The 15493-nt window shown below is 39.3% G+C and overlaps 1 protein-coding gene across 4 annotated transcripts in view; it reads right to left on the bottom strand.

The window, feature by feature from the left end:
• Positions 1–14260, bottom strand: part of LOC126162994 (hydroxyacylglutathione hydrolase, mitochondrial) — a 95729-nt gene extending 81469 nt beyond the window's left edge. The window contains exon 1 of one of the 4 annotated variants that reach the window (XM_049919854.1): positions 14089–14260. Coding sequence is in view for 2 of the 4 variants with exons in the window: in XM_049919851.1 (XP_049775808.1) it covers positions 13841–13910 (70 nt within the window). In the remaining 2 variants the exon portion in view is untranslated. The other 3 variants (XM_049919851.1, XM_049919853.1, XM_049919852.1) reach the window with 3 other exon arrangements.
• Between the last annotated feature and the right edge of the window lie 1233 nt (positions 14261–15493).

Raw genomic sequence — 15493 nt, 5'->3', positions numbered from 1 at the left:
GTAATTGGGTGTCACTTGTGTCATAGGTCTGTACGTGAGATTTCCACACTCTTCAACATCCTCAAGTCCACTGTTTCCGATGTGGTAGTGAAGTGGAAACATGAAGGGACATGTACAGCACACAAGCGTACTGGCCGATCTCCTCTACTGACTGACAGAGACCGGCTGCTCACAAGCCACACATCAAACCGGTAAATGCTAAACGACGCCTTGCTTGGTGTAAGGAGTATAAACATTGGACGATTAAACTGTGGAAAAACAATGTGTGGAGCAATGAATCACAGTACACAATGTGGCGATCCGATGGCAGGGTGCAAGTATGGTGAATGCCCAGTGAATGTCATCTGCCAGCGTGTTTAGTGCCAACAGTATGTGTAGTGCCAACAGTAAAATTTGGAGGCAGTGGTGTTATGGTTTGGTCGTGTTTTTCATGTAGGGGGCTTGCACCCCTTGTTGTTTTGCATGGCACTGTCACAGCACAGGCCTACATTGATGCTTTAGCACCTTCTGCTTCTCACTGTTGAAGTGCAATTCGGGGATGGCGATTGCATCTTTCAACATGATCTAGCACCTTTACAAAATGCACGGCCTTTGGTGCAGTGGTTACACGATAACAACATCCCTGTAATGGACTGGCCTGCATAGAGTCCTGACCTGAATCTTATGTAACACCTTTTGGCTGTTTTGGAACGCCGGCTTCGTGCCAGGCCTCACCGACCAACATCGATACCTGCCTCAGTGCAGCACTTCGTGAATAATGGGATGCCATTCCCCAAGAAATCTTCCAGCAACTGATTGAACGTATGCCTGCGACAATGCAAAATGTCATCAAGGCTAAGGGTGGGCCAACACCATATTGAGTTCCAGCATTACCAATGGAGGGTGCCACAAACTTTTAAGTCATTTTCAGCCAGGTGTCCAGATACTTTTCATCACATAGTGTATGCCTCATCTCAAGAGATTAATTAGTGTAGTTACTGGTTCGCCATTCATTTGATCAACTTACACAGAACAAACTTGAGCCCGGTAAGTCTAAAGCCATTCATCTCATACCAGTTTTTACCTGTGTTGTTCAGGACAGACAATTGTGGTTTTCCTCCACTTGGTTTGGAACTTATGCTGACACCAGATATGGTTAAAGATCGCAGAAACATCATATCAGTAAGTCACAGATAGGTGGTGTACTATTTGACTGTGACTTCTAACAGGTCCCATCGTTGTTTTATGGCCAGGAGTCAGAGTGCTGAGGAGTTCCCATCCACTGTAAAAAGCTTTATGTAGTCCCAGCAACTGCCTAGTAAATTACTAGATCTTATCCACAACCCTTATTTTGCACAGACAGAATGTGCAGGGATGATTTCTGGATGCAGATGCTCGAACAAAATTTGCTACAAAGAGTTCTGCAATAACTGTAGTGTTGCCATTAAAAGTACCATCTGAAAAGATACCAAGAATACTTGTTAGATGGCTGTAGGTACAACACACCTTAGCCATCACATGTTACGAAGAGATAAGGTTCCCCATGTAGTGACTTGTCTCCCCCAAATTCCTTCTGGTGTTTACACAAATGTGTCACAACAAGAGAGCCTTTGAAAGGTAGTAAGGTTTTCCACTTAAGGGTGACATTCATGTTGTTTAAGCACCTCATACATTGTTTGCCTTTGCATTTCCAGTGTCCACTATGAGACTTGTTTCCAAGTAGTTTCTCCCAAGAAAAGGGGATGTCATTAATTTTGCTGTTGTTAATCTTCTGGTAGTTATATCCTGTAGTACGTCAATATTTCCTTGTGGAAAATAGGGCAGCACTGAACACATGCCAATCAGCTTTCTTATGGGCCCATCACTGTGCATGCTCAGTCAGGTACAGGTCCACAAGTACCAATGTGACACAGCTGATTTATTTCAGGGTCAACTCTCATTTTTGATATAGTTACAGAGATTATGTAGAACAAAAGCATATGTTTCTGAGAACCAAGTTTCCTGAAAGGCAACATATACTGATGGGTAAAATGACAGCATCTGTCAGAGTTCTGATTGGTGGTGAAAATAACCATTGCAGTCGATGACTGCTGCAGATGTATCCAGGAGTGGTGGGAAAGAGGTGAGAAGATCGCTCACCTTTCAGCTTCTACATGTACCACCTGTTGAGTGGGAACTATACTGACATGAATTGTTTTGCTTTAGGGCGCAAAAAACAACTAAGGTCATGTGTGTGCATGTCAAAACTATAGAACACTAACACAGGGAGGAGTTAAATGACTATATGTCAGCCCCAATAGACAGAATAGGATACAGCTAAAAATAGGCAGGTGGAAAAAGGGCTAAAAGATACACCATACAGAAATGGCAGTCCAAAACTAAAAATGAAATGGCCTCCATCATATTGCTTCAGCGGATAAAAAGTAAAATGCGGTCAACAGCTCGCGCATCATTTGCTAAAACGGCTGATAAATCAGGCGGCAAACCCATACTGGAACATACATGGTTTAAAAAAGGGCATTCCATCAGGAAGTGGTGGACAGTTAAAATTCGGGCGCAATATGTACAAAGTGGTGGGGTGACGCCACTTAGCAAATGACAATGGCTAAAAAGGAAGTGCCCAATACGCAGCCGAGTTAAAATAATCTCCTCCCAGCGGGAGGGCCGAGTGGAGGTCATCCAAGGCGCTAGGAGAGGATTGATAAGCCAAAGCTTATTCCCGTAAAGGGAGGACCACTGGCGATGCTAAAGGGACACCACCTCCTGACAGAGAGCAACGCAGAGATCATCAGAGGGAATATAGGTACTCGCGGGCTGCGGTAAAAGGACTGCAGCCTTGGCAGCAGCATCAGCATTCTCGTTTCCTGGCACACTGACATGACCAGGAACCCACAGAAACATGACACTTTCTGCACCAAGAGTGAGCAAGTGGCAGCTTTCCTGGACCTGCTGCACTAAGGGATGGGCAGTGTACAGTGCACATAGACTTTGAAGGGCACTAAGTGAGTCTGAGCAAAGGACACAATTGGAAAGGAAAGGCCGTGTCGCCGGATGTACACTGTTGCCTGATACAAGGCGAAGAGCTCGGCTGTAAATACTGAAGAGCCAGAAGCCGATATCAAAAGACACAGGTGCCAATGACGAAGGCACACCTGACCCCACGGTCAGTCTGTGAATACAAAGGTAGTATCGCGAAGTTCCATGCGAAGGTAATGAAACTGAAGGCGATAGACCGAGGCCTCTTCACGAAGCCAAGGTGGTGAAGGTTCACAGCCACCGGGAAAGGTGCAGGTAGTGTGAAATAAAGCCGCCATAGCAAGTGGCGAAAGCAGACTCCAGGATGTAACAGAGAAGAGGGACGAGCCCCATACTGACAATCAAAGGAATCATCAAAGGAGGAGGTATAGGAGGGGGTGGCCAAGCGTGACAGACAAATGGCATGCATACCTGCTGAGGAGAAAGTCACAGCAGTAGGACAGTGGTAGTTCAGCAGCTTCAGCATACAGACTCTCAACCTTCTGCTGGGGGTTACCTGTTGAGTAGGATTCTTTCCTGGCTGGAGGAGAGGAACTGAGGTGTCGGGTGCAGGTCCAGCAAAAACTGCATCTGCATTGTGAACCGGTGTGAGCAGTTCTCATTCCCCATCACTCACTTTGCACATGACATGGAAGCACATGATTGACAACTGTCTTACTCACCATAACATGGACAAAATCTTGCTGAGTGTAGTCAACAAGAAAGTGGCCATGTCATGCAGTTAAGGAAGGAAGGAAGGAAGGAAGACAGGGTTTAATGTACATTCGACATTGAAATCACTGGAGATTCCTTTCAAAGGAACCATCCAGGCATTTACCTGAAGCGATTTATGGAAAGCACAGAAAACTTAAGTCTGGATGGCCAGGCCAGATGTGGGTTTGAACCATTGTCCTCTCAAATGCAAGTCTGGTGTGCCAACCATAGTACCACATCACTCGGTTGCTGTATGCCTGAGATTCACCTAGTATTACCACAGTGACTGAGTATGATTATGTATAAGGAAGATTAAAGTGATAATTCAATAAGGAATGTTACTGAAGATCAATGATTTCATTATGGAACTATAAATTTGTGGGCAGCTGATGAAATAATGCTTGCATTGTCATGACATTTATTTTGGACAGAACCAATGAAAGGATTTATAATGAGGAATGTGACAACTGACTACTGTCAACTCAGTTTATAATTAACAATAAACTTCAATCCAGCTACATTGTAGGCTCTCTTAACTACTTCAAGCAAATTATCCAACAGGAGTCATTACAGCTGACAACTGAACTGCACTGGCCACAAAGAAGAAGGAAGCACAAGGTGTGGTGATAAGGGTAGCACACTAGACATGCACATACTGCAGATTCGCAGTCTACGTGCAAGTGAACGTGAGCGCACGACATCCGTATTCAGCTGTATCATTAGGAGAGGAATAAGAGATCATTTTTGGCAATTTCCACCAAGCTGTAGGAAGTTTATTCACTGTCTCTCTTGCACACCACAGCTGCATGCAGACCACTCTACCTGCAGGGCTCTACCCAAGAATGAAGGTGATCTTGCCTCATTATAAACCAAATTATTCAGATGGCCACCAGTGTCCAACATTGGCAGAGATGTGGATATGTTAATCCTTTCTATAGATGAGGGCCAATTCATCATGCTTGCAAAGTTTGCTGTCATTCAAACTTTATCTAGGCATTCACATTTTTTTTTAATTTTTTATCTGCTACAAACATGAACAACAGTCAAGGGTTTTGTACTCCTATATCTTTCCTCCTGTCCTCCTTTAAAATGAGGCTGTTCTAATACCAACAGGAATGTTACTCTCCGCAGTTGATACATATTGGCAGTGGGTTGTACGGAATGCTCTCATGCAGCAGCTGTTCACAGTCTTCACAGAAGCCATACGAACAACACACAAATATTTAAACCTTTACTTTGATCTTTTCAGGCAATACACTGTCTTTGAAAGCCAAAATAAAAAGTGCTAGGAATACTACTGAGCTTCTGAAAGACGAGCAATGCCGATGACTGAGTAGCCGATGACTGAGTAGAAGTCGCCATTTTTCTTAGGACAGGGGCACTACGCAAATTGCTTACTGATATTAATTCCCTGACTTTTTGCTCAGTTTTCTGCTAAAAAAGGGCTCAACATCAGGTCGGGTACAAATCAAGTATTGAGGGCATTTCTCACCCCCCATAGTGCAATGGGTGTCTTATGTGATAACCACTGCACACAGTCCCCATGCCACATAGTTAAAAGGAACATACTCCTTGGCATGCATGCTTGCAATGTTTTCAGCTCTGGTGCCAATAATGTATTCCCTGCATTGTAAGGGCGGCTATGACTGTGTAAGGAAACATAATATCCCCTCTCCCTCCCTGTGGACTGGCTACTACACTAGGTTTTGGGCACCTAATTGAATCCAATAACGTAAAAAGTGCTTAGGACAGGATTGCACAGCACGTGGAACATGTGTCTTGTTAGGTGACCTTCCATGCACTACTCTAAAAGTTTGAAAGAGTGGAGGTCAAACCTGGAAATGAGGACCAAACATGAGTGAGGGAAGTAAGTCTGGGAAAACAGATGGAAGTCAGAGTAAAAAGGTAGTCAGAAAGTAGGACGGCAACACAGGAAACACAAGAGAACTACAATGACTTGGGAATTGTATGCTTGTCAAGCACGTACACCCAAAACAAATGTGAGCTACTGGGAAGGTAATTGACAAGATCATGAAACAGTCATCTGATAACTAAGTCAATTTGAAACTTAATGTGTCCAGACTCTTCCACGTGTCCAATTTAAAACTTCTTCCATGTTAAACTCAATAGTAACTTTTTGATAATGCAGAAGTAAGTCAATAAACGTCCTCCCTTTAATTTCCCCCCAAAGCATACGCATTGTAAATTAATTGTTCCCACCAACGCATTTTCAAAGGAAGATGATCTCATTTGGAATAAAAGTCTGCATGATCTAATGAAAAAAATGGCTATCTGACACTGTGCAGAAAGGGAAAAAAATTGCAGCATATGTTGCCTCACAAAATAAAATTTATTAAAACATTATCTGGTATCGTACTTGCTGCAAAGAGAGAGGTGAAACAGAGTTTGGGGAGTGGAAGGTATGGGGTAGCGGTAGTGGTAGTGATGGCAGCAGCATTGTTGGGGATGGGGATAAAAGCAGCGATAAGATATAGATGTACAGGGATGGGTTGACAGACATAGTAAAACCTTGGACTGAATCATCTAATGCAAACATTTTTGAAGACAATTTGGACTGGATTTTCCTGGTATCCAGATTCTTTCAATTGGTTATCTTTCAAAAACATATTCACATTTTCGTCTTTTAGACACGTAGTAAACCTAAATTACAGAATCTTCCACAACATCTGAATTTACTTTGACATATAACATTTATCTGTTACCATCTGTTTTCATCAAGCTGTCTTTATGCAGACGAGACTGTCACATGCCCACTTCAAATCCACAAACAGCAGTACTTGGCTATTATTAACGGACTTTTTTCCATCACAAGAAATCTTCTCTCCCTACAGTCTTATCTTTCCTGCTGACAGTTTAATTATATAAATACACCACTGGTAGATGGTCCTGATGGTCTAGCTGTAAAGCAGGTGACAGGAAACTGGGATTAGATCCTGGCTGGACAACAGAAATTTTCAGTATGCCTTTAATCTAACCTTTACCTCTCAATGATGTGAGGAGTCACTAGGAATGACACATGGTTTGAATTCTATGTTAAACGGGAGATCTCCTTTCCACAGTTGGATGAATGAAGTCGATTAGGGACATGCAATCACCAAGGCGGCATCCAATTGAAAGACTTGCACCCTGCCACCGAGCCACATGTCATTATTATTATTATTAGTCTCATTACTGCCTTTATGTCTATTACCCAACCATAATGATTCACAAGTCTGTTATCTTTATCAAGGTCTATAACTAACTATATCAAAAGGAGAATTTGGAAATCTATAAGATTATAAGGAGACATAATTGGCTGGCCAGTACTTACCTTCAGAAAGAGAAATCTCAGTATTGCATGACAGAGTGATTTGGAAGTACATTGCAGAGCACTCAGACCACACTCAGACGGACTGAACTATTGTACTTTTAAATTTGTCCATCAACAATATCCATGACAACATGAAGTTCACAATGGAGATAGAGACAGATGGTACCTCGACGTCCTCATCAGCCGTAAAGAAAATGAGTGTCTCAGCCACAGTGATACCAGGAACCCATCCAAACGGACTGATATCTGCTTGTTAACAGCTATAACCATCCATCAACAAACATTCTGTTCTGAGGACCTTGATGAAACAAGTGGAAGTTGGAAACCTGCCAAAGGAACTGAGCCATTTACAGAAAGTATTCAAGGAAAATGGCTACAACAGCCGCCAAATTTCGCAAGGTATCTTTCCGAAAATACATAAGCAGTCCTCCCGAGGAGGACTCTAAGAAACTTGTGTTTTTGCCATTCTGTGGATCAGTAACAGGAAAATTTAGCCAGTTACTAAATAGGCATAAAATCATTTCAGTTTTTAGGGCTCCAGCAAAAATCTGGCTACTTGTGAGACCTGTGAAAGACGGTACAGGTCTCAGAATACCATGTACATCTGGACAGTTTTATGTCAAACAGACTGTGTGCACTATCGAACAGCGCAGTGTAGAACACTAGAATGCTCTAATTGTTGGTACCCTGAGAAATCAGCAGTAACAGGGAATGCTCTAGAAAACGGGCATCACATTGCATTCAATGAGTCACCTGTTACTGGGCTGATGAAATAAAAGAAGCAATTGAGATAAAAATTTGAGACAACACCCTCAGTAAAGATGGCAGCCTGTGGTTAAGCACAGGCTGAGACACAGGCATTCAAATCTTAGTTCTCATGTGTCCTTGAGCCTCTGAATATATAGACAATTATCTATGTACTCTGTAGACCTCTGGATTGTGTTGCAGGTGTAAATCTCCGACCAGAACTACCCGCTGCCAGCTATTCCAATTTCCGATTGCAGACCATTCTGTTTACAAAACTTTAAGTTTGTTAGAAACTCAATCACTGGAGACAAGGGAGGAGACTCAATCACTGCTTTTATTTGTCAGTGCAAAATAATGTATAATTATTTTTTATGAAAAGATTTTAAATTTAATATATAGAAGAGTAACTGGTAAGCTCCTGAAAATCTACTGTGAATTAAGACACTTACAAGCAAATTTGAGTTTCAATCCATCCTTGATGATTTTGCTGCTCGTGGATGATTACTGTAGAATCATTGTACCACTGGGCAAACACTAATGATGCGGAGCTAACTGCCCAAAATACTTTAAACAATGCTCATTCTGCCTCTAGGCTTTACTTGTTACTGGAAGCTCTTAGTCTCGGAATAAAGACTGGGTAAGGACTTTGTTCCAACCCCTTCATTCTCTAACAGAACACATTTCATGAGAGATTTAACAGATGTAGGTGTTTAAAAAACCATTCCCTACACATATATACCTGACCTACCAGTAGCTGAAAATTTTGATTTTATATAAGCTGCACAGTATAACTGTATGATGTGAAGTATCTTCATAGATCTTGTTCTCTTGTACCTTAGGTGCAAAGAAGTGCTACCTTTTCACCATTTTGAAGTACATTAATTTTGTAAACTGTATCAAGGCTACCAATGAATTGTTGGGTAATATACTGTAGACATGTAGGTCTGGTTGAGAGCTGCGCTGTGAAGGTCAATTAAAATAAAAAGTTGGAACATTTATTGGCGAGGACCTTTGATTATATCTTCTTACAGTAGGCATTACACAATTCACTATAAAATCACTTACTTGACACAGAAAACAGTATTGAGAGAAGATGAACCACAACATTACGGAAAACCAGTTGTATTTGTGGAGTTGCTTGTAGATATTAATCCTTGTAGAAGTAAACCTTATAAGACAATGATAAAAATAAATTGCATATATAAGTCTGCAATCATGTTTACACATTTTATCCCAATTTCCTCCATGGCTTCATTTGATTCTAGTTACATTGCATGTTTTGCCATACAGCCATCACCACATACAAAAAGAAGCAGTAGTCAAAGTATGGTCTCGAATCAAACACTAGTTTGTGACATGGATGGTACGGTATCTGCTGAAGATATGCAGTGAACAGAGTTCTCAACAGCTGTATTAAAATAATACTTCTGTAATTGAAACTAAATAAACAGAGTGTTTCACTCCAGAAGGCAAAAGCTAACAAAAGACTTCTCAAAAAGAAAATATCAATTGCTACATAATGGCACATTGTTCAGTTTCACAATATGGTTCAAAGATCTGTAGTTCAATCTCTGTCAGTCCCATGCTTTTTTTTCTGTCTGTTGTTGCTTCTTTCACCTTTGGAAATAAGTTGTGTAAGTGAAAAATATATGGATGCACCATAGTTCACAGTCCACCTAAAGCTGCAGGTCCCTCTGTAGCTGGCAGAGAAACTTACACTCACTAGCCTGCGAACGACAAGATAAAACCATCTCCAAAACAACCATGACTAGTGAAGCACTGTGGTGGTTAACCCAAACTCTGGGTTGAAGACAGCTTTATGTTTTTTAATAACTTGTGACGAGGCAAACTGGGATCTCTTCACTTCCTTTCGTTTTGCCATCCGCCTCCTTAAATTCATTTTATTTTTATTTTTGCCTCATTACCATTAACATGCGTGAGTATAATCTGCATTTCCATAAGAGTGAGTGAGTTTTGGACCTCAGTTTTAAGGAATATAGCACCACGTCTAATTTTGTGCTTAGTTTTGTCTATGTAATTAATTTCCTAATTAATTTCAACCATTCCTAGTTAATACATTTGTTATAGGGTGAAATTAGTAATTGTTTCAAGACTTAGATTCTATTGTCAACTTATAAGCAAATATAATTTCTTAAATAATTATAAACATTTGGAAGAAGAACTACTAGGATTCTTAAAGTATTTATTTGGCTCTATTAAAAAACATATTAGCAAAGCCAGCCCTTACTTAATTTTAAAGTAATTACCAGTTTTGTCAAAAGTATTGTTTGTGTAACTATATCTGTTGATTTCATTATGTAAATAAATAATTCCGCCTAACCTTTGTGACAGAAGGAAATATTAAAAAGGAGGATTTTTGTGGTGTATTCAATTAATTGAATGAGTTATGTTTTAACTGTAATTTCTGTAACTTAAACATCGGACAATGTATAGTTTCAGAGCCTATTGAAGTGAGGGTATATGAAGGACCGATTTTTGGTACCAAGACAGTCAGCCCACGGCTGATTTTCAGACGGGTATTGTGCTGGCCATATAATTGTGTAATATCGGGGTTTGTTAGCAGTGAAAGTAAAGAACTGTGAAACGCCATTGTGCAACTGTCAATTACATCATTTACCGTAGTCAGTGTTGAACTCCCCCCCCCCTTTTTCTGCCAGTATATCAATACAGTACATTGACACTGAGGACTGTCATTGAAGGAATAAAGCAGGCAAACATCACAAACTGACCGCAGAAAAAAAAGCCACTGACAGACTACTCTTGTAGTATTAAAATACCAAATGTATTGGAAAATGGATATGAATACATCCAGTGACATAAGTTTCCAACACAATCAAGGATTAGGAACAATTTAATGGTTCTCTGCAATCCAAACGACCTCAACTAAATTGTAATGATCACAAGTTTGTTTTTAGAAAACTGATGCTTGTTCATAATGATACTGACTTCAGAAACTTATGACTCTCTCTTTTTGCCTTCCTCGGTTGTGACAGCATGATTTTATATAACTAGCTCTGCGGATGACAAGTTTGAACAATTATGCGATGAGATAAAAGATGATGGAAATTTAATTGTTGTGGAGAACAGGAATTCAACTGTAGAAAAAGGGAGAGAAGGAAGAATATTAGAAGAGTATGAAGGGGGGAAAGGAATGACAGATGAAAACACCTAATACACATTTGCATGGAGCATAATTTAGTAATTGCTAAAATTTGCTTTAGGAAGGTGGTTGTATATACGAGAGAAATCAGGAGGCACCAAAAGGCAACAGCTAGGCCTAGATTATATAATAGTAAGGCAGAAACATTGTAACCCGATTTTAAAGCATAAAACATTTAAGGTTACAAGTGTCAGCTGATAATTTACTGGTTATGAGCTACCTATTACCAAATGAAGAGCTATTGAATCAAAGAGAGAAAAATTTATGGCACAAGGACGAGGGGGGGAGGGAGGGAGGGAGGGAGGGAATCTACATGATCTGTTGATGATTTGAACTAGGCTACTGTGCTCCTGAATGTAGGTCCAACATCACCTCGCTTTGTAGTCCTGTAACAGGCGTGATACCACTCTGACAAAGCAGAACTTGAGGAAAACATAACATTTAAAACATAGATCTAATGTTAAAGCTCGTGGAGTACTTATTGGTAACATCTTCAACTGGTAATGATATGCCACAGACTACATTATGTGTTTCATGTTCATATCAAAACAACTGCAGGTTTTGTGATGAATAATAAACTTAATTTACTTCGCATATACTCAATTTTTATTATGTGACATTATTATTTTGTTGTCACAATATGGTTAGATTAGGCAGTCCTGATCACAAAATGTGCATTTGGGAATACATATGCACTGAACAGCCTTCAGTTACCTGTAATCAACTGTTTAAGCCTGTGAACACCTCCTCCACCCAACTTCTGGTAAAAATATGTATTGGAGCACCCTTGCATTTTTCAGTATGGCACGCATGTAAACAGTAGGCTTCACTAACGGTCAATTTTCTGTTTTACGTGTTAGCTTCATCAACTCACAATCAAATTGTCAACTTCCAACCTAATCTAGACCTTTGGCTACACTACAGATGAATCTGTCACCACAACCAAGATTTCAGGGGAGGTTCAATATGTAACTTTAGCCCAACTTCTGACAATCCGATCTCGTATCCTTCCTGAAGGAGGAATGTGTGGTTGTGACAGCTAGGAGCATTATTTATACTTTAGGTGCTTCATGAAAGACTATTGAGAGTTGCACCTCATTGAAAGTAAGTACTGGTCACATCTCTATGGGTATCCACCACACATTTACTCATTCATGAAGCTTATTATCAACTGTTCAGAATCTGAAAACAATGACAGCAATCCTAAACAGAACCCCAAGAATAAAAATTACACCTACTGCCAAGTTCTTAAGTCTCCGCACAGAAAGAGGCTAATACGCAGTGATAAAAATATCCCACTACTTTTCTAGAGAGAGAGAGAGAGAGAGAGAGAGTTTATTACTTCTAGCAGCTGCTCATAAACCCTTTTTTACTCTTTCCAATCCATCTTCCTGGGGCAAAAATATGAACATCTTTGATACTGGAAGTACATACAATTCACACTACCTGATATGACACATTCATGGGAAAATATGAAGGGTCTAAGATATTTTTTTACATTATTCTTAGGTATTAAAACTGCTACTACTCCTCAACTGCAAAAACAATTTTTCAGTTCCATAGAGTCTTACTGTTCTTTAAGATTTAATTAAACTAAGAATTCAGCCAACAAACCATGTAACTTGTTTAGTTAATGCATTATGAATGAAAACAGCTGGCCAATTTATCGTAAGCAGCTCATATGATATTTAATATGTTGGCAACCAATTTTAATATATATTTGGTATGGATAGAAACAAATTACAGCCATTGTAACGTTGTTAAAATGAGTAAAAACAATTTTGAGAATTTAGTCTCCCCGTGTAGTAATTCACTGCTCAACAATACATGATCATCATGTGTTTAAAGGAACTAAGCTATTGGATCATCAGTCTCGCTCGACAATACAACTACTGAAGAAATAGACTACATGTTTTGACCGTCAGACACAAGAAAATGATTCCCCACAGTTTTCTGTAGCGCAATCTTGTATCAACAGCCTACCTAACTATTTCTTTTGAACCAGATGAAAAAGCAACTTGAGATTGATCTCAGCACAGCGTGTAACTTCATTCAACGAAGTTATTTACTGTCAACTGTATTCCATACATTAAAACTGTTTACATTCAGTTGTAAATAATTCCTTGTATTTCACTGTTGTTCATCATCTAATTGTGGCGCACATTTAATAGGCTGAATTAATCTGCTTGTAACAGACCATTAAAAAAATTTTCCATCGTCTATAAATTTAATATTGTTGATATGTAAATTCATACGAAGATAATTTTGCCCTTAACATTTTTTGATGAAACTAAAACGTATTTTAGCATTGAAAGTCAATATTCAAAAGCGAGTAACTGTACGAATTACGAATGTGTACTTTAAACATTACCATCTCGATAGAACGATGTAGGCCCCTAATTCACTTTATATCTAGTAGCACCTCCAACTACATAGCATGAAAGATCTGTACGAAGACTGATTTTTTTTTTTTGTCAGAACAGAACAATGTCACTACTAAACAGACTTAGACCACTGCACGGAACGGAAATTATATACAAATTATAATTTATATAAAAGCACATTACGTGAAAGTCCTAACGCAGGCAGTCCAATTTTAATAACGTTCTTCAACGCAAACATATCCAGTTTCGGAACTAAGCCGTTGAGCAATGAAAATTATCTAGCTTCGTAAGCTTACACAAGTAATCCTTTGCGAGATAATCCTTGATAGCAGAAAATCAGTAATCAGAAAGCACTCCTTCAATCAAATAACTACTAGTCGCAATCAATCAATAATATCGTCGTATCCTCAAGCCAGTCAGTACGACAGTAGTCGGCACCAAGTCGTACCAACTATGTATAGTACCTTAGCTTTAAGGAATTTGACTCACCTTTAAAATAAGCTGCCGTGAGATTTGTAACAACTCCTGTTGGCAAGAACCGTACAATGTTATTGAACATTGCTCCACGAACGCAAAAAGGTGGGAGACACTTTTGCAAACATGAACTGCGAGCAACTATTCGAAAAATGACCACAGCACATAAATTTCATAAACCATTAGCTCCGTGATAACAGGTGTAAACATTCAAGATTGCAACAACGCTCCTACGAAAGACGCAAGCATGCTAAACTACTTACAGGGTCACTTTCTTCTTCGCTGTTTTCATAACCTTGAATGTCTAATGTGAAATTTCATTCTGACGCATGAAAGTTCGCGCTCGTCTACGCAAAGCACACGCATCATTCGGTAACATTTTGTTCGATATCTGAACAGTTTAGTCGTTAGAACAAAATATGTTTGTTGAACGAAAATGAATTTCACTCTGTTCAGATTGTGCAGATATAGCTGACGTTAAGCTACTTTCACACAGGCAAAAAAATCGGGAGTAGTAGGAATGGAAATAAATTCATTAGACAAAGCAAGTTAACGGTTCACGATGAAAAGGTACAACGTGAATGATTCATGTCTCAACATGGGAAGCAGTACATCAAAATCGATTTGGCAGATTATATACAACAGTATACGGAAATGTAAAACTAAAACCCATAACTTCAGAAGAGAGAGTAATGTGACAGAAGATGCTCAACAGATTGCCTATATATTTAATAAATATTATGTTGGCATAGTAACAATCCCAATTTAAAGTATGTACAACTGAAACACTAAAAACGAAAAAATGCCAACTAGTGAAAAGACACTGTATCTGTACCCAGGAACAGAAACTGAAGTGAGAAATGTTATTAAAAAATTAAAAAACAAAACAGCTGGTGGTACTGACAGAATTCCAGGCAAGGTGATCAATGTCAGTTCCACCAGTCTATATACTGAGCTATCTAACATTATTTAATACTTCTTTCAGAACAGGGATATTTCTGTCAAAACTAAAGTTATCCCTAATAAAGCCATTCTTCAAAAAGGATAGTGCAGCTGAAATAAATAATTGCAGACAAGTGTAATTATTGACTGGTTCCTCTAAGGTAACTGAGGAGTAATGTACGAAAGGCCATCTGACTTCATGAATAAAATAAAATATTGACTAATACTCAAAATGGTTTTAGAAAAGAACAGACCAACAGAAACAGCAGTTTCAGTTCATGAAAATAGCCCAGAATGTCTTGTATATGAATGAATCAAGCTGTGAGATATTCTTAGATGAAGTATTTGATCTAATCGGCCATGACTTACTGCTTATGGAACTAGGTTGTTATGGGGTCCAGGGACTGGTCTTCAAATTGTTCAAGTCTTATTCTTCTGATAGACAATGGAGAATCATGAAGGCAAATTACAACAAAACTAGTTATGGAGTGCCCCAGGTTTCCTTGTTAGGCCCTTGTTGTTCCTGGTATACATAAATGATTTACCAAACAATCCGCACATACAGTGATGTTTGCCAACAATGCAAGCATTTTTATAAAAGGATGCACTGATTATGATCTACAATAGAATGTCTTTAAGATAGTAAATGAGGTAGGAAAAGAATTTTAAGGATAAGGCTTTGGTCATAAATACAAAAATATGTATGGATGAATTTTTGCAATATTA

Source organism: Schistocerca cancellata, chromosome 2 (genome assembly GCF_023864275.1).
Source record: "Schistocerca cancellata isolate TAMUIC-IGC-003103 chromosome 2, iqSchCanc2.1, whole genome shotgun sequence".
Classification (NCBI taxonomy): Eukaryota; Metazoa; Arthropoda; class Insecta; order Orthoptera; family Acrididae; genus Schistocerca; species Schistocerca cancellata.
This window is presented reverse-complemented; position numbering and strand designations above follow the sequence as displayed.